Source organism: Protobothrops mucrosquamatus, unplaced genomic scaffold, assembly GCF_001527695.2.
Source record: "Protobothrops mucrosquamatus isolate PMUCROS unplaced genomic scaffold, P.Mucros_1.0 scaffold3688, whole genome shotgun sequence".
Classification (NCBI taxonomy): Eukaryota; Metazoa; Chordata; class Lepidosauria; order Squamata; family Viperidae; genus Protobothrops; species Protobothrops mucrosquamatus.
Window position 1 is genome coordinate 68,266 of NW_015389645.1, and position 24,539 is coordinate 92,804.

Consider the following 24,539-nt stretch of genomic DNA (forward strand, 5'->3'; position numbering starts at 1 on the left):
AAAAACAGGAAAGTCAATTTTATATAGTAAAACACCAAATCCAAACACAGTACATGAAATGGTTTAGGAGAAAAAAGCTACTCCCCAGTGCTGTGAATATATTTCACATTTTACTATATGTGTTTTTCTCAGCAATTGAAACCCATTTTTAAAAGAGACTAAAAGATTTCAGACAGTGTCCTCTGCTGGATGAAAACTAAAATTCCATCATTAGCTTGAGGCTAACATTCAAATTTAAAAATTAAATTGCCTAATTAAAGACACAATTCCTCATGTCTTCCTACTTCAAAGGTGACTACATTATCTTAGCCATCTTTATTATTTTAACAATGATTATATGGATAATGAGCATAAAGTATTCTTAGTAAATTAGATTGAGGTATAAATAATACCTCCCAAGGTATTTTAATACAGAATAAAAGCCCTGCACACTAATTTAAACATTTTCTATAATCAGGCAATTGCAGTAATATCAGTAAAATATATTACATAGATGTTTATATTGTTATGTATATAATATTTGAACATAAATCAAGCTTTACAATTACACTGAATTCACTGTAAAGGGTTGATGTGTTTGTATAAGAAACATGTTGCATATATTCAAAGCACACTTCTGATATTTGTATTAATCACATTTGTTATTAATAAAAGCAAAATAGCTCTTGAAACGATGCCTTGAAAATATTATCTGAAAATGCATAATGCTGACAATAACTCTCCTAAAGTTGCTACTATTGTCACCTAACTTTGGCTGAGCTCAAAAAGGCAAGCAAAATTGGAACGGGATAGTTCTTGGATGGGAGAGCACTAGGAAATGATAAAACTAGGCTGGATGGTGAAATATATAATCAGTGCTTTTTTTGTATTAAAAAAAAAAAAAGGTGCCGGAACTCACCTTGCCTACCCTACAAGGTTCCATCCAAAAAAGGTACCGGAACTCCGTCTTGAGAGTTCTATGACAAAAAAAAGCCCTGTATATAATATATAAACATTCTGGAAACTGCAGCAGCAAATCCGACAAAATCGGATGTAACCTTAACTTAAAAGATTTTGCTAGATGTAACTTGATATAATGCATCATTTTAGATCGGTGTTTCCCACCCTGGAACATTTTAAAGTGTATGGACTTCAACTCCCAGAATTCCTACGCCACCAATACCGGCAGCAGAATTCTGGGAATTGAAGTCCACACAACTCAAAAGTTGCCAAGGTTGAAAAAATACCGTTCTGCACGCGGATCTGGATGGCAGCGCACATATTCGTCATAAACGCGTAGTCAGTATCACCTTGGCGTTTCCAATCAAAAAACGTGATTCTTTTCCCTTTCTTCCTTTCCACGCAAAGCAAAAACCCAACTCTTATTCCTATTACCTCTTTCCCATTTCCGTGCCCCTGGGGTAGGCAACCTGGGCTCTTTTATGACCCATGGACTTCAACTCCCAGAATTCCTGAGTCAGGAATTCTGGGAGTTGAAGTCCATGGGTCATAAAAGAGCCCAGGTTGCCTACCCCTGCCCTGCCCTGAACGCCCCCGTTGTCCACGGGAAGCCGCAGATTCGGGCATGCGTGTTTGCATCACTTCCCGGCAGGTATTGGCCGCGCCGGCGCCTTGCAAAGCTGGAAAGCGAGAAGTTCCGTTGGGTCCCTGTGCTCGCCTTCCTGTGGCCACGTCTCCCGGAAGGTTTATCCGGATGCCTCTGCGGGCTGACGGTAACCGCTGTCAAGTTTGCCTCCTTTTCACCCTGTCTCGATATTTCGAGTCCGCTTTGGGCTCTTGATTAAAGGGATAGTGGCAGAATCGGTGTCGAAAGAAATCCGGGGTAAATAGAGGCCTAAAAGACCGGAGGTGTGTGTGTGTGTGTGTGTATGGGGTGTGTGTGTCCTGAGTAGATGGAGGAAATCGGAGGGGCGGGAAGAGGAATAAAAAGCCGAGAGTTTATAGCGTCTGGGACTCAAGCCTGTCTCGTGTCTTTTGCCCCTTTCCCCTTCCTGCTCTTGTTGTAGCAGCAATTGCCACGAATTGCCGGGTAGGTTCAGCCAATGCAGGTTTTGCTAGCGTCATCGTTCAGCAGTAGCAGAGATCTCTTTACCTGTTGAAAAGCTGCCGTGAATCTGGAAAAGACAGAGAAGCCCAGTCAAATAAAAGTGGAGCAGGCTTAACAGGCTGTTTATTGATAGTGTGAAAAATTAGCCTCCTTCTCGTGTAGAGGGAAAAAAAAGAGAGATAAAAGTTAACGATAGTTAAGAGAACAGGGGAGGGTATCTGGCCCAAAGTGAGGATGTTAGATAGAGAGTAGGAGAAAATCTTTGGCAGAATAAGATTGAATGCATGGATTGGATTTTTTTTTTAAAGTAAACAGAGAGAATAGACAACTTTGAGTACAGTAGACTAATACCAAGAGCTTCTGCAAATACCAAATGCATGTACAAATATTCTTATTTTAGCTCCCTGGAATGCTACACTGTTGTTCCATTTTCTTATCAATTTATCCTAAGTTAGAGGTGGCACCAAATAATATACAGTATTTGTAAATATCATACGGCCATGCCATTTACATGCTTACCAGAAATTCTGTTTTTGAACAAGTTTTTTTCTTTAAAGGAGAATATTTGTAGCTTGGGGTTGAAATAAGGGTTGATGCTCTCTGAGTTTGGTTGTTTTCTTGCAGATATTTCATTAGTCAAACTAGGTAACATTATCAGTACTAGCGTATGAGAATATTGAGGCTAGCATACCCTAAAGTTTTTCCTTTTTATGCAAAATACAACTGTTTTCAGGTAATGCATTTAAGTGATCAATTGTAAAATGTAAGTGATAAAATGGCAGAAGTTGATAAGGCCATAATCTGAGGATTTTTATGCTGCACATATTTATAATTTCTTCCAAGAGGATAATGAGAAAAGGAAGATCACTACACCCCCATTCACTACATATTCAGTTCCAAATGACCTGGAACTGTAGAGCAGAAGGAAACATACTGTATTTTGAACTTGGACATTGATTAGGAATAAACCTTTCAGAGATGATGTACCTCTGGCTCCCAGGAATAACATAACAAGGACTAGTTTAGTTTGGCCTAATACATTAATAAAAAAAATGTAGCAGCTGCACAGGGCTTATTTCTTTTTGGCAGAAAGATCATTCTGTCCTGAGTTGTAGAGGAAGGAGTGGCAGAACCTGGGGGTGGGTGGAATTAAAAGAGGGATCAGCCTAGAATCTCTACATAGCCACAAGTCCAACACACACACACACACACACCTTTGAATTCCTTTGATCCTTTCTAACTCCTAGCAAATGCTAACCATTAGCTGAGACTATTTTTGTGCATCAACATGAGTAGCAGTAAAACAATTTTAATTGAATCTTCAGACTTGGACATGATCTTTTACACTCGACTGATTTTATACTTAGGAAATTGTATGCATTTTGGACTTCCTGATAAGAATTAATAATAATTGTAATAATGTAGGTAACATATGGGTAGAATATGTATAGATTACCCATATAGTAATAATGCAGATAAGAATCAGAAAGGAAAATCACAATTGTTTCTATAGTTTATTAAATGAATGGATGTTACATAATTTCCTGCATTATGTTTGAAGCTAAAGTAAATTATGTCACAGTATTATTTTGCACATATTTTCTTGATGTAACTGTTTAGAAATGAACCAACTGAATTCAGCCTTCTCCCCAAATTTAACAAATTAGAAATATCCATGTTTGTTTCTTGTGTAGTTTGGGCAAATTGCAGAGACAGATTTCCAACTGGATTGTGTTCTTGGGCTTAGATCTGCATGTCTCCTAGTAATTGGCTGATACTAGCCAATTGCCTACTACTGTACCCCATATCAACCACCAGCAAGTCATTTGTACTACCAAAACAACTGATTCCTGTTTAAGGCAAATTATGCCTTAAAGAGATGCCGTAATCTCTTAGAAATCCAAGGGAAAAGGTTCTAATTTATGAGCAAAAAAATAAATGTGATGTAAATCAAACCTTTTCCATCTCATGCCTGACTATTCCACAGCCCTCTTCTAAAATATAGAGAAACATTTGCATATTTTATCAGCTTGAACCTATGCTTTTATCTTACTGTTGACATCCTACGGTACTTTTGTTTCCAGGGATGGTGTACTAATGTATCTTATCTCATTTTGGGCTGTCTGTAAAAATGTGGGAACACATATAATGCAGAATGGGAAAGGCAAACTATATTGATTGCATTACTACATTTCAAAGAACAGAAGATGCATTTTTTATATATATATTTAGTCTGTGACTATGTGCTATAGTTTTTCTGTTCTTTGTATTTTTCTTTCCCAGGTTGAATGTTGGATGATAAAATTCCATATACTCTTTGATTTCCATTATGTCTTGGTTTGCTGACCTGGCTGGCAAGGCAGAGGACCTTCTCAATAGAGTAGACCAAGGAGCTGCATCAGCTTTAAGCAAGAAAGAAGATGCAAGCGGTGTACACTACGTTAGTAGCCAGGTGGATGATGTCAGCGTGTATCCCAAGCCATATAAGGCCAGAGAGCAGCAAGGACATGCGTCATCTACATCAAGCTTTATCTCATCAGCAGCAGACAACATTAAACATCAAAAGGCAACAATTTTAGCAGGAACTGCCAATATTAAGGTAGCATCCAGGACCTCTGTGGAAGGATCTCCATCCACGGAAACAGCTTCTGTGTCCAGACCCTCTTTCCAATTTGTGAGAAGGAAAAAATCTGAACCAAATGATGAACTCCTGTTTGACTTTCTGAATAGTTCTGAAAAAGAACCTAATGGGAAAAAGGACCTGAAAAGGGAGAAGAGCAAAGCAGCCACTGTTCAAAATCATTCTCGGACTTCAAGTATTAGTTCTGTGTCAGCAAGTTCACACAGCATCAAAACAGGGGAAGAGCCTTCCATTCGAAGTCAAGACAATGGTAGTTAAGCATAACCACAGATGTTAAGGAATGTTTTAAGGATTCTTTTGAAGGGTGTTAGTGATGACAGGATCCTGGTCTGATATTGATGATCATCCAGTGCCATTCTGATTGTGTTGGCTAAAGTAAGATTATATAAGCTTATGGGTCCCAGTCCAGAATATCTCCTAAATTCTAATCAAAGCATCTAGATAGTTTGTTGAAAAACCATGTTTACCTATTCTCCAGATGGGTTAATACAGAAGCTCTCCAAATCCGCATCTGGGAACTGCACTCAAGGCACCAGATTGCAGATAAACTACTAATCCTTCATACCAATCCTAATCCTTCTTTTATAAATTAGCAATAATTGTGTGATTTCCTAATGCTTGTTTCATAAGCAGCATTCATATAAGTTATAAAGGGGTGGAGACTGGTCTCTGTGTAAATGATTTTCAAGGATAAAAGCAGGTGATATAATCTTACTAAATATAATAATAATGAGGTTAGTCCATGGGGAGCAAAGGTAGAAATATCAGGGTTTTCTATTTTCTTGGTACAGGTTCACTGAATGTACTGTTTCTATAATTTTCCAGCAATCCCTATCCCTTGAGGAGATGATGCAAGTTTAAATATTTAAATAAATTAAGTATTTAATCATTTGAATCCATACTGAGCGTGTATAGACAAGTCAGTATTGCATTACTAATTCTGAAGCTTTTGTCTTGTTTTTATTTATTTTTATTTCTCTAAAAGTATTGCTGCAAATTGTAAAGTGCACGATGCACTTCTGAAACTCATTTAAATTTGAGGCCTTACTTGCCTCTTGCAAACAGAGATATGGGTACTTAAAATAGCAATCCAAATGTGTCTGTTTATTAATATGGCACACAATGCTCCAAAATGTTGTATAAAAGCCTTTAAGTCTTCCCTAGGAATAGGCTCCATTTTACTACATTTCATTATTTCATGTAGGTGGCCATCTTTCCTTATGATAAGAATGCATCATATTTACCCTTATGATAAGAATGCATTATATTCACCCGTGCTGAACTTTTGTTTATCCCTACAATAGCATTATTTGCTAAATAAAATAAAAAATACTGCGGGAACTGAACTAATGAAGCAAAAAGCCAGGGGTGCTTATTTTAGTAACTGCTTTAATTACCTGTGAAACTACATAGTTTTTCTTTTATTTGTGTACTCTCAAAAGTGATGTGACAGCAGTAGGCAGATGGGTACTCTTGTGATGTTTTGGATTTCAGCCCCCATCGGCCTTAGCCAGCATGGAAATTGGCCCTGAATTGTGAGAATTATAATTCAAAATATCTAGAAGGTATCATTTTTTCATTTCTAGTTGTAAGACTTAGTTTATATATTACCTTTATTATTGCAAAGTTGGTTTTGTTAGGCAGGGTAAGATCCAACCAACAACAGGGGTTGTTGGCTTTCAGCATGCTGAAATGAATACAGTGACAGTTGTGATTTGAGGCTTACCACTTTGCATGCAAGTGCATTTATAGGCATTTATATGTAACCTGCAGTTTTTGCCTGCATTTTGCAAGATGGGAGACCTACCCAGCATTTGAATGTCTTTAATTTTGCTGGTCATAAATTAACAAGTCTTAATGTATGATCTCCTATATTTAAAATGTCAGACGTTTGGTTTGCTTATAGTATATGTGAAGTTAAAGTGTATCATGTTTATAGACATGCTATAATTATTTTGGTAATGATTTTTTAATATTTGTGAGTATAAGCTAATGTACAATTATTTATTGTGGCAATCCCGTTAAACTCGGTGGGACTTTCAGTAGCTATATAGTTTGTCATAGAAATTGAACAGAGAAAGAAAGAAAGGATCTGTTAAATATGAATCTCTTTGTATAGAGACATCTGATAGTTCCAGTTCTGGATTGGAGACTGATGTGGATATTAAAAAGGATTCACTGCAGACCCCAGAAATGAATCCCAATCTTAATCTTAATGATGGTAAATCACATGAACTGTCCAATCTTCGCCTTGAAAATCAACTACTGCGTAACGAAGTGCAATCTTTAAATCAAGAAATGGCATCATTGATTCAGCGAGCCAAAGAAACCCAAACAGGTAGAGTGCAGGTTTGGTGGGCTGCTGGTTAAAGAAGTCTTGTTTAATCTGTCCAATCCAAGTGGGAACCATCTTTTAAAAAATTAGCGGCATTCGTCAAAACAAGATGTTTTGTGTTCTATAGCAAAGTTAAATGCTAAATGATGACTTTGAAGTAGAGAATTCTGTATTCTCTTTTGTTGCACATTGGGATGACATTCACATAGAAACTTGTTAAATCGGGGATTACTAAAAATAATTTTTTTCCTTTGGATGAGCACTTTTCATTTTTCCCTGTATAGCCAAATGTATATGTCTCATTCTGTAATTTACTTCCACCTGTCTAGTGGTTTATTGGTACGTACCTGGTACCTTCTTATATGTAAACTTTTTCCCCATCCCTAATAATGCCATAGCTCCTAATTAAGATTTGAGATAGAACGTGGACCATGTTTCTTCATCTTCTCTTTTCTACATGAATTCTTCCTTTGTTTCCATTATTTGCTTTTCTATAGAACATTGTTTCAATTGGCATAAGCCTTGTCAGTATAAGCAGGATCTGAATCTGATTGATATTTTCAAAGATTACTGTCATTGCAAACCCCGTAATCAAATTCGGGAGAAAAATGGAAGAACTCATGTAGGTTTGTGGAAGAATAAAAGGAGTAATGATCATTTCCAATATGATTTAATATCCTAACCATAGTTGTTTCATATTATATATTTTGTGCATTCAAGTCAATCTTGACTCCAACTCCATGGAATTTCCATAGCAACCTTTTTTTGAAAGTGGTTTGTCTTCTTTCTAGAATTAAGAGTGATTGGCCCAAAGTCATCCAGATATTTTCAGGTTTAAGGCAGGATTAGAACTCACATTCTCCAATTTCTGGCCCAGTTCCTTTAACCAATACACCAAACTGGTTCTCCTACAATAGTTAGATGACTGGAAACATGACTGAATTTATGTATTATGCTAAGCCATAATTAAAGTTTATTTCTGGATTTGTTGGATATTTAAATCCAGACATTCTGGTTTAAGCATTATGGTGGAACCAGGACATATAGTCTTAATAACAAAGTACAATTTTAAAAAAATCCTGGCTTAGTGGGTCAACATATGAACCAAATAATTATTTCTGATTACTGACAGAATCATGTTGCATACATAATAATAGGGATTATAAACTTACTGATATTTACCAACCTCAACTTTATAGAATTAACCAATGCCCGGACAAGAGTTGAAAAGTGGAATGCTGACAATTCAAACAATGACAGACTTGTTCGGGAACTTCAAGCTCAAGTTGATGATCTGACTGAAGCTGCTGCTGCCAAGGATTCCCAACTGGCTGTCCTCAAAGTGAGATTACAGGAGGCTGATCAACTTCTGAGTTCACGCAGTAAAGCCCTGGAAACTCTGCAGAATGAAAAATCAAGGTATTCAGCATCCATCACATCACTGTATTATTGGAGAGATCGGGCTATTTAGGTTTAAATTTATTGGCTATTCATCCCTCTTGTTTGTTAAAATTATTTTTGCATCCTGGAATTTTTTTTAATTTATGCTCAGTGCCCAAATAGTTATGTGTGGATATATGTGTCTGTATGCTGATCTTAATTCTCCATATTAAGGAACATTTAATTTAAATAATATGTTAATAGGAAACGTATGGGTTGACATGTAGAGGATTCCTCTTTATCCTATGCTTTCTCTTCTTGAAAAACAAAAGGGGAAGGAACCAATTTTCTATTGTTTTTTTTCATTTGGTGGAAGTTATTACTTTATTTTTTCTGTGGATACTTTGCTTACATTCTGAAAGAGAGTGTAGGCTTTGTTCAGATTAATATATGTTATTCAAAGCAGAAAAACTACTCAGTTAAAATATAATTCCAGGCATGATTTAAGTATTTTCATTTCTTCCTGTACTCTTGTTTACTGCACCCCTGACTTTAAATGGGAAAAATTATGTTGACATATCATGCCATGAAAATAGAAGGGAAAGAAGGCATTTTAGAAATTCAGGTGGTAGGATGATTACTGCAGGGGTTAATTTTCATTGTGATTTAAAACTTCTGACTCTCCTTACCCAGCCCCCTTCCACTCCTGTCTTTTTCTTGTTTAATAGAAAAAATTGTTGACCAAATTAAAGTAATACTGAAAGAAGAAATATGGATTGGATTAAATATTTCAAAAATAATGTTTCTGTCATTGACTAGAACCACAGAGTTGGTAAAGGCCTTTTAGGCCATTGGGTTCAGCATCCTACTCAGCAAAATTCTGATTTAAAGTTAAGTTGTCTAATCTCTGAACACATTCAATTAAGGGAAACCAACCACTTTTCTGGGTAATTGATTCCAAACTGGTCTTATCTGTTCAAAAGTTGTTTTGTTTTTTTTCATAAGATTCCGTTAGAATCTGCCTTCCTGCCACTTAAATCCATTATTATTTATCTGTATTCTGATGAGCTAGAAAGCAAGGCTAGACCTTGTTTTGTGTCACACATCCTTACAGATAATTGAAAAGGGATTTGCATGAGTTTTTTTATTTATTTATTTAAAACATTTAAATGACCCACCCAACTTAAACCAAATTCTGGACATCCTTATAACCTTATCCTTATAACCCAAGGATAATATATATCTACAGTATATCTATATAAAACAAAAGCTGTAACCCAATACCGGCACTGATGTTGGGAATGGCAAGAGGATGTGGAGTGTTGGAGAGCGAGCATTGGAGAATACAGAGAAGTAATATATACAGGAAGCCACCAGAGATGAATATGATTCTTAAAAGATGTTTCCGTAAATCTTTGTCCTCTACCAATACAGAATAATACAGGATAATAGTGAAGGCAACAGCCTGCACAACCAAGCCCTTCAGACTCTTCAGGAACGGTTACATGAAGCGGAGTCCACTCTTAGGCGGGAGCAAGACAACTACAAGCAGATGCAGGTTAGATAGCTGCTTAATTTTTTCACTGATTGAAGAATTATATAATAATAATAATAATAATAGTAGTAGTAGTAGTAGTAGTAGTTCATCATCATCATCATCATCATCATCATAAGTTGGAAGGGACCTTGAAGGTCATCTAGTCCAACCCCCTGCTCAGGCAGGAAACCCTATACCATTTCGGACAAATGGCTGTCCAGTCTCTTCTTAAAAACTTCCAGTGTTGGAGCATTCACCGCTTCTGGAGGCAGGTTGTTCCACTGGTTAATTGTTCTAACTGTCAGAAAGTTTCTCCTTAGTTCTAGGTTGCTTCTCTCCTTGATTAGTTTCCACCCGTTGCTCCTTGTCCTGCCTTCAGGTGCTTTGGAGAATAGCTTGACTCCCTCTTCTTTATGGCATCTCCTGAGATATTGGAACATGTCCCCCCTCGTCCTTCTCTTCATTAAACTAGACATACCCAATTCCAGCAGCTGTTCCTTATATGCTTTAGCCTCCAGTCCCCTAATCATCTTTGTTGCTCTTCTCTGTACTCTTTCTAGAGTCTCAACATATTTTTACATCGCGGTGACCAAAACTGGATGCAGTATTCCAAGTGTGGCCTTACCAAGGCATTGTAAAGTGGTATTAACACTTCACGTGATCTTGATTCTATCCCTCTGTTAATGCAGCCTAGCACTGTGTTGGCCTTTTTGGCAGCTGCAGCATACTGCTGGCTCAGTATCTCAGTAATAGAGACAGAGACACTTCAGATTTGTTAGATCAACATTGTTTCTGACCAGACTCCTAAGGTCCACCATCCGGATCCAAGTTCACATTATATGTGCATGGAATGAAAGCTCAGATATCTTTGAAATACATTGTGTGCCTGAGTCATGACCTACTTCAAAAGTAGATCCATTCCTGTGCAAATTTCCTAAGCTTCAGTAACCTAGTATTAGATTTAAAATGTGACTGTTGAGACACTTGCTAGTCATATCATCTGGAAGGCTGCTTTTCTGTCAACTGCTCATCCAGCTTTGTGCAATGTGTAAATTTTGCCGAATTTAAGTGAGGTTTGGACTGAGAGTTTCTAGGGCCTTCTCTGATTTCTCTTTTCTCACATAGAGAAAGGTAAATAATGAAACCCTCTCCTCACTTCCCAACTCCACCCTATGCTTTTCCATATAATTGGGCCATACTACAAAGATCAATTCCTGCTGAAGCTCCAAGAGGGCCTTTTGCAGACTACGAACATGTTGTAAACGAGGACAGACCAAATATATCCAGACGCAAAGCAAAATCTCAGTTACATTTGATAGTCATAAGTTTTGGTCTTATTAGTCTTGACCAAGGGTCCTCAAACTTGGCCACTTTAAGACTTGTGGACTTTAACTCCCAGAATTCCCCAGCCAGCACGGCTGGCTAGGGAATTCTGGGAGTTGAAGTCCACAAGTCTTAAAGTGGCCACGTTTGAGGACCCCTGGTCTTGACTAATATTTATTTTCAAATTGTTGGAACAATTAAAAATACAGTTTTAGAGGTCTCATAATTACAGTAGTGACCAAAACTGTGGAAACCTTTTGGGAAAAGTATATTTTTGAGGTTTGATGGCTAATAACACCACTTTTTGGGGGGAGTAGTACCACAAAATTATATATCAATGGAAAGATAATTTAATCAAGAATGTAATGCAACAAAGTTTGTTCGATTATCTGTGCTGTATTCTATGAAAAGTTATAGCCAAATAACCAGAAAAAGGAAGCACAACTTGCTTAGGTTGATATCAGGTAGCTTTCCTTCATCTGATTGTAGCCAATGAGCATGAGTGTTTAGAGAGCCAATCAGGTGTCATCTTGTTTTGGGTTACTCGGTTAGTCTAGTGTCATCCTAAGTCAATAACTACAGTACATAACTTCGACTCTCCTCCTGTAAACAGTCACACAATACACTAGCGATAGTTCAACCAACCCAAAAAAATACAAGAAAGTAAATCACTCGAACATTTTGCATTATTTTAATTTCATTACCACGTTTCTCAACTGACCAACGGGTCTTTCGCTACTAAAATAGTATTATTAAGTGAACAAGGCTACAGTTATAAAGAAATTAGAAGAAAAATTGGTGGAAACTTAACCAAAGGTGGCATTTCTACTGTACACTTTCCTCAAAAGGTTTCCACAATTTTGGCCACTACTGTAAGTTATCCTGGGAAAGGAACAAAATTCATTTATACCCTCATATTCAGGATGTGTCTGCAGTGGGAAATCAGAGTTGAGCCTACTTATCCCATCCTTCATATCAGGGTTCCCCCCCACCCACCCACACACTCACACAAAAGAATGCCTTCCATTCAGATACCTGGATTTCAGTTTTCAAATTTCCCAGCCAATCATTGCTATAGAAGTCTGGAAGTTGACATCCACTCATTTAGATTGGAAAATGTTGTTCCTTGTAGATGGATGGTACTCCAGCAAGTTAGCAGACCTCAAACAGTATATCTTAGACTGCGTATTAATATGAAATCTCAAACATAAGTATTGAGTAAGGGTCAGTCTGGGCAATCTGTTTCCCCTCCTTTCACTGTTCATCCATTCACATCCATTTAGGCTCATAAGCCATTTCAGCTACAGGTGACCCTTAAGTCGCATACTCACGAGGACAGTAAGCAAGAAAAATTAAAGCAATAAATAGTAACATAAACATAAAACAATGTGAATAGTAACAAGTAATAAACTAATAACAGCTGATAATAATAAAAGCTAGGTCCTGTGACATTCCACAGTGGAAAGCTTTTGGGATTAACGTATCTATCACCCCCACTCCCCAGAAGAAGGAAAAGAATCACTGCAAAACTTACTTCCAGTCGTCAGAGATGGCCCAGAAGGATGCCATGATTGATGGTATCAAAAGCAACTGAGAGATCAAATAGGATCATGAGTGTTGTACTTCTTCATCTCAACCCTGCTCCACATCTATGTTAGCTCTAGAATTCTGTGATCAGCCCTACCATTTTATCTTATTCAGCTATTAATTGACAGAGTGACATAAAATATTTTTGCATATATGCATGCACTTACTTACTTATTTATATCCCGCCTCTATTGTTTTTTATAACTCTAGGCAATGAACATACCTAATACTCCTTTCTCCTGTTTTCCCCACAACAACAACCTTGTGAGGTGGATAGAGTTGAGAGAAAGGACTGGCCCAAAGGTCAACCAGCTGGCTTTCATACCCACAGCTGGATTAGAACTCACAATCTCCTGATTTCTAGCCTGGTGTCTTAACCACTAGTCCAAACTCTTCTCTTAATTATTATGATTGTTCATCTACAATAAATTAAAATAACAAATACAAGCATTTATTTATTTATTTTGTACTAAAACCAAACAAAACTTCCTCTGTCAGAATGAATTTGCAACTCGCCTAAGTAAAATGGAAGCTGAACGTCAGAACTTGGCTGAAGCTATAACTGCATCCGAGAGGAAATATGTGGAAGAGAAACGGAAATCAGAGGAATTTCAACAGCAAATTAAAATAGCCAAAGCTAACTTGGAGTCTGCTAAGCAAGAGTTGGTGGACTATAAGCAGAAAGCTACACGCATACTTCAGGTAACGCTCACTACAGTAATCCTGTTCAACAAAGTCCAGGTCCTGACATTGCTAAACAAACAAATGGGGAAGGCTGTCCTGCAGGAACAAACAGGTGCAATTTATTAATAGAATAATAAAATATAAAGCACTTGTTAGGTTTGTCTTTTAGCATGTTTTGAAAGGACTAAAAAATATTAATAGGGATCACTCATCATTGAAAAATCCTTGTTAAAGAAATTTTGCATTTGATATAATTGTATATTCAACTTGAAAAGTTTCAGCAGAATGTTTTTTATTAAATAATGTTTTCAGGGAACTTGATGTCATGTACTTTTTGCTCAGATTTGCCATATATTTTATTTGAAATGGGGAACCCGGGTCCCACTCAAATGGAGTTCAACTCCAATTCCCACCAATTTTATCCCCCGCGAGCAGTAGGAGTGAGTGATGAGAGATTAAAATTCCAATTACTGCTAGAGGTCCATAAATTCCTGACCTTTATATTTAGGCAATTACTGATGTTAGATATGGAAACTTTGTCTTCCAAAGCAAAGTGTTGATGCTGAGCACAAATAGGGTTCCATTATTGTCTTTACAATCTGCCTTTTGGTTACAGTTAACAAATTAAGGATTGTAATGCAATTTCACTTATCCTTAATTTTTGTCCTTGCATCTCAGTCTAAGGAAAAGTTGATAAACAGTCTGAAAGAAGGCTCCGGTATTGAAGGTCTGGATAGTCAAACAGCAAGCATTATGGAGTTAGAGGAACTGAGGCATGAACGGGACATGCAAAAGGAAGAAGTACAGAAGCTGCGGGGCCAAATGCAACAGCTGAGAATTGAACTACAGGATATGGAAGCACAGCAGATAACTGAAGCAGACTCCACAAGAGAGCAAATTCAGGATTTGCAGGATCAGATTGCGACGCACAAAACAGCCAAACAAGAAGTAGAGGCTGAACTGGAGAGGCAGAAACAGGTAAATATTGGGAAGAGTTGAGTGGTATTTCAGGAGCTCTCCTCTTAAATCTCATGAAAAATCAGTATGTATTGATATATTTGGGGGCTCATATATGGGGAAGATATATATATTGGAATTACATAATTAAAAGAAAAGCCATATATGTGTAATGATCGGTATCAACATTGTTTAGTACTCTTACTGATCAAATACTGGATCATGGACCATATGTACCCTACCCTAATCAGTGCTTCTGTGCATCCTTTGACACACACACCCTAACTGAATTTTTTTTTTTTTTTAGTGCAGTGTGCTACACAAAGGATAAATACATCTCTTAGATGAAATGGGATTATTCCTAGAACAGGATTTTATTTTATTTTTTTAAAAGGAAAGCATAAATAAACTTATGGCTTAAGGGGGAGACGGATATAGGATTCTGTTTTAAGTGACAATTTTTCTTAGCATCAGCACAATTTAGAAAGGTAAAAGTTATGGTAAAAGGTAAAAACAATAAAGGTAAAAGTTATGTCAAGTCAACTTCAATCTTGGTGACTTAGATTCATCGGTGTCATTTTCTTTTTTACATCAGTATAGAAACGGTTTGCCTTTTTTTTTTAACTTTCCAGGCTCGATTAGTATTTTTCAGACATGACAGGTTTATGATGTGCAGATTTTAACTCCCATCATTCCCTAGCCAACATTCATTCAACTCCCAGTTCTGGGAATTGAAGTCCAGACATGTTAAAGTCACCAAGTTTGAAAAAAAAACATGGCTATAGATCAGGGGTCTTCAAACTTGGGCCTTTTATGACTTGTGGACTTCAACTCCCAGAATTCCTCAGCCAGCAAAGCTGGCTGAGGAATTCTGGGAGTTGAAATCCACAAGTCATAAAAGGGCCAAGTTTGAAGACCCCTGCTATAGATGGTAGCTCTTGGCTTCTCTGCTAGTCCAATCACATTTCCTTTTTGAGATCGGTAAAGGTCAGCAGGACTTGTCAGTATGACAGTATAATATCCTACAAATGTACAAAATCCTCTTCTGAAGTTTAAATTTGGAAAAATCCACAGCCATATGCTAAACAAATGAAAACATCTATAGTCAGAAACTTCCTCGTGAGCGAGCAAAATTGTTTAGGCAGCTATTTTGATACTTTGTGTTTAGCAGTATTGCCTGATTCTGAATTTTATCTATGTATTTTTGAAACAAACTTGTATCTAACTCAATAGTTGACTGAGTTTAAGAACAATTCTTACTCAAGTATTTCTTCTGTTCATCAAAAGAATTTTGCACATGCCTGGTTAAAAGTTGTCCCTAGGCATCTTTGTATCCAGTCAGCTCAGGATAATGTGCAGATTTGAAATGAGTTATTGTTTATTAAGGATTGTGTTATGGAGCTCTTAAACACACACAACTGCTTATTTGGGCAAACTAAGTCACAAATTTTTCACTTGGGGGCCGCTAATGAAAAGTTAGCTGACAAAAAATGATCTCTAGAAACTGTCACAATGGGATTTCTATACAAATTTCTGTAAATTCTATTTGATTGAAAATAAGTCTCCTTTCTTGTATTCAGTAGATTTTATTGTTATTGTGAACAGTTGCTGTAGATGAAACCATCCAAGGGAAGGTGTTTAATTTGCTTTCCCTGATTGGAGATTACCTGTTTCATAAGAAATTCCATATTAATTGGACAGGGTCGAATTGAACTAATGAAAAAGCAAAAGATCCATGCTTGTTTTCAAAAGATAATATTAATTCTATATCTTGAAGCCATATGGCAGTGTTTTATTATAACTGTTCATGTTTAACCCATTTCAAAATACTTTGAAATGCCCTGAATCTCATCTGTTTTGTTTGTGTTGGCAAACTAGATCTAATTCCCTCGAGTATTCTTGTTTTATTCATCTAGTGGGGCTAAATAATACCTTGGATAGATGATATGAGAATGAATATATCATGCTGAAACAGTGCTAAAATTAAGACCAAGAGGGGTTTGAGACAAAAACAATATTCTGTCTCTGAGGAAACCCCTTGCTTATTTTACAGATTTGTAGGGAGAAGCTGATCTGTAAAAATCAACATGGTTGCAATATTTTTGCCTAGTCCTCACCATTAATGTCATACGGGATTGTCTTTTGTTTACTGTAGATCTGCCATCATTCTTCCTTAAATCTTAGTTTTCTGCAATTATTCAGATTGTATTTCTAATTTTTGAAAGAATGACATACTAAAAGAGTAGCTTTTTTTTTTCCTCCCATGGTTATGTAGAAATGGCTTTACAGTAGTAAATAGGGGTCCTGTTCACTTAGGACAGTGGTTCTCAACCTGTGGAACGGGACCCCATTTGGGGTCGATCAACCATTTCATGGGGGTCGCCAAGCAAGGCTGTCCGCCATTTTCTTTGTCCGCCATTTTTTTTCCCCTTTTCCGGCGGGTGCCTTACCTCCCTTGGGCTGGGCCAGCTGGTGGTCAGCCTGCTCCGTCTCTGCCGCTTGCCAGCTACGCCTCAGCCAGCGCAGGGGGCGGAACCACGCATGCACAGTGCTCCCAGGCAGGGAAAGTCCTCGACTTACGACCGGTTGGGTAGTCCTCGACTTACGACCAGTTTAGTCCTCGACTTACGACCGGTTTAGTCCTCGACTTACGACCGGTTGGGGTCGCGGCATTAAAAAGGTTGAGAACCACTGACTTAGGAGCACCGGGTTTTTGTTCATTTTTACAAATGTAATTACTTTGTGTCTTCCATTCTATTCTGGAAGAGCAAAAGAGACAAAAAATTGTTTCCTGGTCTATCTAAATCAGTGTTTCTCAACCTTGACAATTTTAAGGCATGTGGACTTCAACTCCCAGAATTCCACACCCAGCATTGTTGGCTGTGGAATTCTGGGATTGAAGTCCACATGCCTTAAAATTGTCAAGGTTAACACTGATCTAAATAGAAGTGCTGTCTGTTAAGTCAACTGAAAATGTGGCTTTTCATTTGATGAACTCAAACTTAGAGCATCATTAGTCACTCTGGCTAGGATGACAGAAATTGCAGTTCAACATCCACACTTCTCTTATCCCTTCGCTAAGTCAAAGCCACTATAGCATACAATCTCATCACTGGAATACAAGAATTATGGCCATACCTTGTGCTGGTGATTAGGTAGGCCACCACTGATTGTGCCCCATTTTTGTGGCGATTGTTAAGGAATCACCATAGTTATTAAATGAATCCATTGTCTCCAATGGGTGCCTTTTCCCAGAAGCCAGAAATAAATGCTGGTTTCCTGTAAAAAAAACATCGTAAGTTGCAATTATGTGAAACACTGCAAATAGCAATAAATGCTGAGCATTCCAAATGTAACCACATGACTGCAAGCGGACACCGTCAGAACTTCAAACCTGAGTCATAAGTGGTCCTGGGGAGATCTGTCATAAAATTCAAAAGATTGCTAATCGACCTGTTGTAAGTTGAGGACTACCTATAAAATTCTGAATGTTTCCTTATTGTCACAGAGATCACTAGTCTTATAATACTGTTATGGAAGAAATACAATTAGTCCTCAATTTACATCAGTTCATTTAGTAACCATTCAAAGTTGATAACAACACTGAAGAAAGGGACTTGTGACCGTTTTTTGCACGACTGTTGCAGCATCCCCATGGTCACATGATCAAAATTCAGACACTTGGCAACTGACTCACATTTATGACGGTTGCAATGTCCCTGGGTCATGTGATCATCTTTTGTGACCTTACAAGCAAAATCAATGGGAAAGCCAGATTTGCGTTACTAAACAACTGCAGTGATTCACTTGACAATTGTGGCAAGAAAGGTCACAAAACGGAGCAACATTCACTTAGCAACTGCCTTGCTTAGCAACAGAAATGTTGGGTTCAGTTGTCATAAGTCGAGGACTACCTGTAGAAACAAAGCCAAGGAATATCTGTATACCAGTGATGGCGAACCTTTTAGAGACCGAGTGCCCAAACTGCAACCCAAAACCCACTTATGCATCGTCGGGTACCGGGTGGGTGTGGCCCATTGGCTGGGTGTCGCCAATTGGGGGGGTGGCCCATTGGGTGGACATGGCTGCGGTGGTAACGGCAGACTGGGTGGGACTAAAAAGTTCAATCAATCCCAACTTTGCAAGATCTTTTTTTTTCCCGCGAGAAGTTGAAATTGGCTGATTGATTGAACTTTTTTTTTCTTGCACACGGCAGCGGAGGCCTAAAGCGAAAAGGTTTTATAAAACCCAGCTGAAGGCCTAGGACTGGGGCGACGGTGCGCGTGCCCACAGAGAGGGCTCTGAGTGCTGCCTCTGGCACCTGTGCCATAGGTTCACCACCACTGCTATATACTTTCAACTTTTTACATTTCAGATATATGTTGAAACTGATCCACACTAATAATATCACTTTTTGCAATTTGTTGTCTGTATCTAGGAATTTCTAAATGTTCATTATGATCTTAATATAGAGTTTCTCTGCTTCAGCAATGCCTTTTCAATTGCAGACAAGAAAGTAAGTTTCTAGTTGTAAACACAATAGGTCACGGTAGTACCATCATGTTTTGCTGTATCATGACGTTTAATATATTAATTGCTGCTGGATGTGCTACTTTTCCAGGAACTCCGCTATACTGAGGAAGAACTGTATAGGACGAAGAATTCTCTGCAAAGCCGAATAACAGATAGAGAGGAGGAGATCCAGAAACTAAGAAATCAGGTAATGGGTTAGCTTAATTTTGTAATCAACATACATTTCTGAACAACCAAAGTTTTTGACCGTGCCCCGTAGCATCGTACCAGCTAACCCTTAAGTGAGATTGGTTCACCTTTTAAAAATTATTATATTTATCTTTTCTTAATAAAAAATAATCAGTGAAAGAAAAATCTTAAAATAAGGTTACAGTCAGTCAAATGGCAATTTATTTCAAAGTTATGCTGTCTCAGGGAGATCATTCTTTGGAGGCAAAGCTAAATGGAATATATGTCCAACGTTTGGATTTATGCTTCTGGATTGACATGTTTTAACAACAACAAATGAATGTGTTCCCCTCTCTTTCTTCTGCTAAGTCTGGTCTCTCATATTTAGGGTGGTGGTGGTGGAAATGCTGGGTAGAGCATGCTGTGTGGAATCTGCTCACCTTTAGGCAGCCCCATGCCTCTTCTCTGTGGCAGGTTTTTTTCCAAAAATGGAAAGGGTTAGGGGATGAAACCCTGTCAAATTCTACTGCCTAAGAGCATTTTGTGCCTGTTTGGTAGCAAGTCCTGATCCTTCCCCCACTCCCAGCTTTTCCGAGGGAAAGAATGCCGGGCTGTGTGCTTCACCCTAAACCAAGAGCGTAGTAGAGCAAAATGCAAGTAAAAGCGTTTAGTTCAATCTGCACTCATCCCAGTGAAGGTGCTTACTCTTTCCCTCTTCCAATGGTACTTTGTTCACTCCGCAGCTAACGAACAAAACATTGAGCAGCAGTAGTCAAACAGAGTTAGAAAATCGGCTGCATCAGTTGACAGAGACGCTAATTCAGAAACAAACCATGCTGGAGAATCTCAGCACAGAAAAAAATGCTTTAGTCTATCAACTGGAACGACTGGAGCAGCAGCTGAAAACCGTCCAGGGAGCTTCAGCAAATGGCTCCTCCATTAATATGGCAGGAATTGACCACAGTGAAGGTAAAATGAGGAATGAATTGTTGAATGTATATCCCATATAAACTGGGAAGCTTAACACAGTGTTCCTCAACCTTGTCAAGTTTAAGATAGGAGGACTTCAACTCCCAGAATTCCCCAGCCAGCACTATTGCAACTGGCTGGGGAATTCTGGCAGTTGGAAGTCCACCCATCTTAAACTTGACAAGGTTGAGAAATACTGACTTAACACATTATGTTGATGCTTCTGCCATGACACCAATCAGTCCTTCCAATCGACCCTCCTCTGTTCTTTTCCTCTATTCATAGTTTCCATTTTTCTTTCTTTCTTTCTTTCTTTCTTTCTTTCTTTCTTTCTTTCTTTCTTTCTTTCTTTCTTTCTTTCTTTCAACAGCCTCTGTGCTCTCAGTTTTTGCCTGGTTTCCCTTCCCTTTTCCCTTCTGCCTTCCCAATATTTTTTTTTCATTTAGTTATCGTCCCTTGTGGATATAGATGAGCCATTTTTTTATATAAGAAAAGCTGCCCAGAATCACCTTATAGGGGAGATGGGGGCGGCATAAAAATTTAATGAATAAAATGAAACAAATAAGAGAAGCAAGGAAATCAACATCTGAAAACCTGCGAAACAGAGACAGTGTTGATCTCCATGTTACAAAACATGTTACAAAATTACTATTTACCTCAAATGGCTTTATTTTATAGTACTGAGAGAGCTTTTCCAAAAGATTTCTGCTATTACTTGATTCTTAATAGGCCACTGTAATTCTGGCAATAGCTTTGCAACCTGGGTTCTGCTGGGAGGATGGTTTCAGACATAGATTGCCTGCCCTATAGATTATTTCAGTAAAATAAAATTGAAATGAATGCAAAATCCTCAGATATTCACCCAAGGTCCTTTTAAATATGTCTGAAATTTCCATTCTGTCAAAGCAGTCGTGATAAAATACAAGCATTATAAAATCACACATCTAAAATTGGCCTCTTTCTACTTTGCTTTTTCATAATATCGTCAAACCTTATATATATCATGAATATTTATTGCAGCTTATAAATAGTTTTTACTGCCGCTAATTGCTTTTTAAATTATTATTATTATTATTATTTATTCCTCTAGGCACTCGCATGCGAAATGTTCCTGTCCTTTTTGCTGACAAGCTACACTTACGCCGTCCTTACATACCGTTCCAAGCGTTTCGACGTTCATGATATCTGGTCAAGTCCACTCCTCTTCCGTCTCTTATCTTTCTAACGAACCTTCTTCGTTAAGACAGGTACTTCTTCTGGTAGATTTCGTCCCCATCAGTTGGAACCGAGAAAATACTGAGCACCTGAAGTTGAGGGTCTTAAGGACTGCCAGCTATGCTGGCTCAGGAATTCTGGGAGTTGAAGTCCACGAGTCATAAAAGAGTCAAGGTTGACTACCCCTGGTCTAAAGCAGTGGTGGCGAACCTATGGCATGGGTGCCAGAGGCGGCACTCAGAGCCCTCTCTGTGGGCACGCGCACCGTCGCCCCAGTCCTAGACCTTCAGCTGGGTTTTATAAAACCTTTTCACTTTAGGCCTCTGCCGCCGTGTGGAAAAAAATAAAAGTTCAATCAGCCAATTTCAACTTCTCGTGGGAAAAAAAAAGATCTTGCAAAGTTGGAATTGATTGATTGAACTTTTTAGTCCCACCCAGTCTGCCGTTACCACTGCAGCCACGCCCACCCAATGGGCCACGCCCACCCGGCACTCGACAATGCATAAGTGGGTTTTGGGTTGCAGTTTGGGCACTCAGTCTCTAAAAGGTTCGCCATCACTGGTCTAAAGAAATCTTGATATTGCGATGGATATCTTGATTAAAATGTTGAACCAATATCTGCAGAGGTCTTGTGAAAAATCTGAATGATTGGGATGTTTGAATTATCATTAAAACTTGCAATCTGATAGTGTCTTTATGCAAATCTATAATGCAACATATATGCTAGAGTATTTTCTAATATTTTTTATCCTAATTGGTTAACAGCATTCGACTTGGAATCTTTCTGCGCCGATATCCCATTGCAAGGGTATTTGTAATCATTTACATGGTGAGTCTTCTTCATGTACTCATAATGTAACATATACAATTTTCGTTATATACTATTTCATCTTGATCTGATATGCAGTGAATGAAATATACAAAACAGGTGAGGTGTAATTAATCGTAACCGTTCGGTATAAATATAAGTGACATAAAAGCCAGCTGGTCCCACTCACTTCAAAGGGTTTGTTGTTGTGGGGAAAATAGGAGGAGGAAGGTGTGGTGGATATGTTTGCTGCCTTGAGTTATTTGTACAAATAATAAGGGTGGGATAAAAATAAACAAGAATTTACACCATTTGCTTCTTGTAATTGTGCAGCAGGATGGGCCTAATGCAAGTTTACCTTTTAAAGAAGATTTTGTATTTTTGTGTCTTTTTTTCACTTCACTATCATTTCAAGCGATAAAGTCTTTAAAATTCCGTAGCTCATTATTCCAAAGGTGCTTTTTCAAAAGGCAACTGGACTTTGTTTGTCGTTGAAGACGTTTCACTTCTTATCCAAGAAGCTTCTTTAGTTTTGAACATAACTGAAAAAGCTTCTTGGATAAGAAGTGAAACGTCTTCAGCAAAAAACAAAGTCCAGTTGCCTTTTGAAAAAGCACTTGTGGGACAACCATGATCTGGATGAATGAGAATCTCCATAGTTCATTACTTTTAAAGGCTAACTGGTGGCAGTCATGGTTACTGTATATATTTAGTCTTGCTTGTGAAAGAGCAATGCAGGCAGTCCTCTCCTTACAAACAGGTTACATTCCATGAGGCTGTTCATTCAACTATAAAAAAACATGCACAATTTTTACCTTAGCCACCACACAAAGGAAGAATGCTGCAAACTAAATACCGCAAGACCAGCGAACAGATAGGAGGGGGCAACATCCAGTGGCGTCTCAAGTAACGATGGTGCTGCCAAACGTACATAATGCGGCAGACAGTAAATTCACTCTTTCCTGCTTTCTTCTGCCTTCTGGGACATTCTAGGTTGGAGTTGCAGACAGGTTTGTTTGTAACAGCGAATGTTTGCAACTCGAAAGTTCAGAAGTAGATGACTTCTATCCAGGGAGGTTTCAGCACACAGGTTGTGGGTCATTTGGCTCTCCTGGTGAGTGAGGGCAGCACAGCAGGAAAAGGGGCGTTACAATGAAGGGCAGCAGACAGCATTTGGGATAGTGATTCATATTTAGGTCCTTGTTAAATGTAAAGCTTTTTGCTTTATTCTTAACCTGTTTCCGAGCATATGTCAACACACAAAAGAGCTAGAGCTTACATCATGATGCCACTTCTACCATTCTGACTGTTTTGAACACCACTCGTCCCTGCTGATGCCTTTGGTTCTTGTATAAAAAAAGCTAAAGTTAATCTCAAATCCAATACAATTCCTGATACATGGATACTTCTGTGCAGTTTTGTTGACCTGAAATGGAAATTGTTTGCCATTGCCTTCTTAAATAATATTTATTTGGCTTCCCAATCTAGTCTGCAGTGTAGCTATGGATTTCTCAGATGGTTCTCCATTCAAGTAGTAGCCAGGGGTTGACCCTCTTAGTTCTCTAATTCAGTCAAAGTTAGCTTTCTAGATCAGTCATATTGCTTGCATCCAATAAACTGTTTACTTTATTTTGATTTAAAGTACCATGCATTGTTCCTATTTTTCTTTTGTCAGGTCCTGCTTCATCTTTGGGTCATGATTGTTCTACTTACATACACACCAGAAATGCATCATGATAATCCAAGTGGGAAGTAGACCAGTCTGGAAGAGACTCGTTTATGCAATATACACTGAATTTGAAAAAGAATCCAATAAAGACTCTTTGAAGAGAAAAGCTTTTGTCAATATTTGAACAACCATTACATCTTTTCTTTGGCTGCTTCAGCAAAATTAAATAACACAAGGGGTCTAAGCTTAGTACCTGTAAAAACAAGCAACTTCTTCGGGAAAAGCTACTAAGTGAACTGCTACTGCCATCTTTCTTCATCCCTCTTTTTTGTGGTACACTCATGTCAAGCATAGAAACCTGGTTTGTGGTACACTCATATATGCATAGAAACCTGGTTTTAAGACTATAGATGTATATGTAACATAATGTATTTTTGATTCTACAGGGCTATCGTCCAAAAAATAAATGTACTTAAAAGCTGAGAAGATTTTATTCTTTTTTTCCCTTTAGTGCACCTTTTAACTTTGTAAATGTTATAAATTAGCTTAAAGTGTTCCATATATTATGGATTTGACAGCTGCTTTGCAGAATGCTTTTCTTTAAAAAACTTTAATGAAGAGAAGAGAGATGATGCAGTTCTTAAAATATGGTCCTTCAGCATATCAGAAATTTATTTTCCATAGTA

At 38.0% G+C, this 24,539-nt stretch overlaps 1 protein-coding gene across 1 annotated transcript; it reads left to right on the forward strand.

The window, feature by feature from the left end:
- Window positions 1–1,658: 1,658 nt before the first annotated feature.
- On the forward strand, window positions 1,659–24,325 carry GOLGA5 (golgin A5). The gene is made up of 13 exons (XM_015827431.1): window positions 1,659–1,822; window positions 4,331–4,938; window positions 6,808–7,026; window positions 8,223–8,442; window positions 9,838–9,961; window positions 13,349–13,552; window positions 14,213–14,512; window positions 19,113–19,211; window positions 19,936–20,161; window positions 21,252–21,305; window positions 21,696–21,741; window positions 22,139–22,205; window positions 23,860–24,325. Exons 2-13 carry the CDS (start codon window positions 4,377–4,379, stop codon window positions 23,938–23,940), a joined length of 2,202 nt encoding a protein of 733 aa, XP_015682917.1. The 5' UTR covers window positions 1,659–1,822; window positions 4,331–4,376; the 3' UTR covers window positions 23,941–24,325.
- The last annotated feature ends 214 nt before the right edge of the window (window positions 24,326–24,539 follow it).

Coding starts and splice junctions, on each gene's coding strand:
- GOLGA5 (XM_015827431.1), top strand. CDS start 4,377: ATGTCTTGGTTTGCTGACCTGGCTGGCAAGGCAGAGGACCTTCTCAAT. Junction 8,443..9,837: donor CTGCAGAATGAAAAATCAAG/GTATTCAGCATC, acceptor CTACCAATACAG/AATAATACAGGATAATAGTG. Junction 20,162..21,251: donor AGGAATTGACCACAGTGAAG/GTAAAATGAGGA, acceptor TTATTCCTCTAG/GCACTCGCATGCGAAATGTT.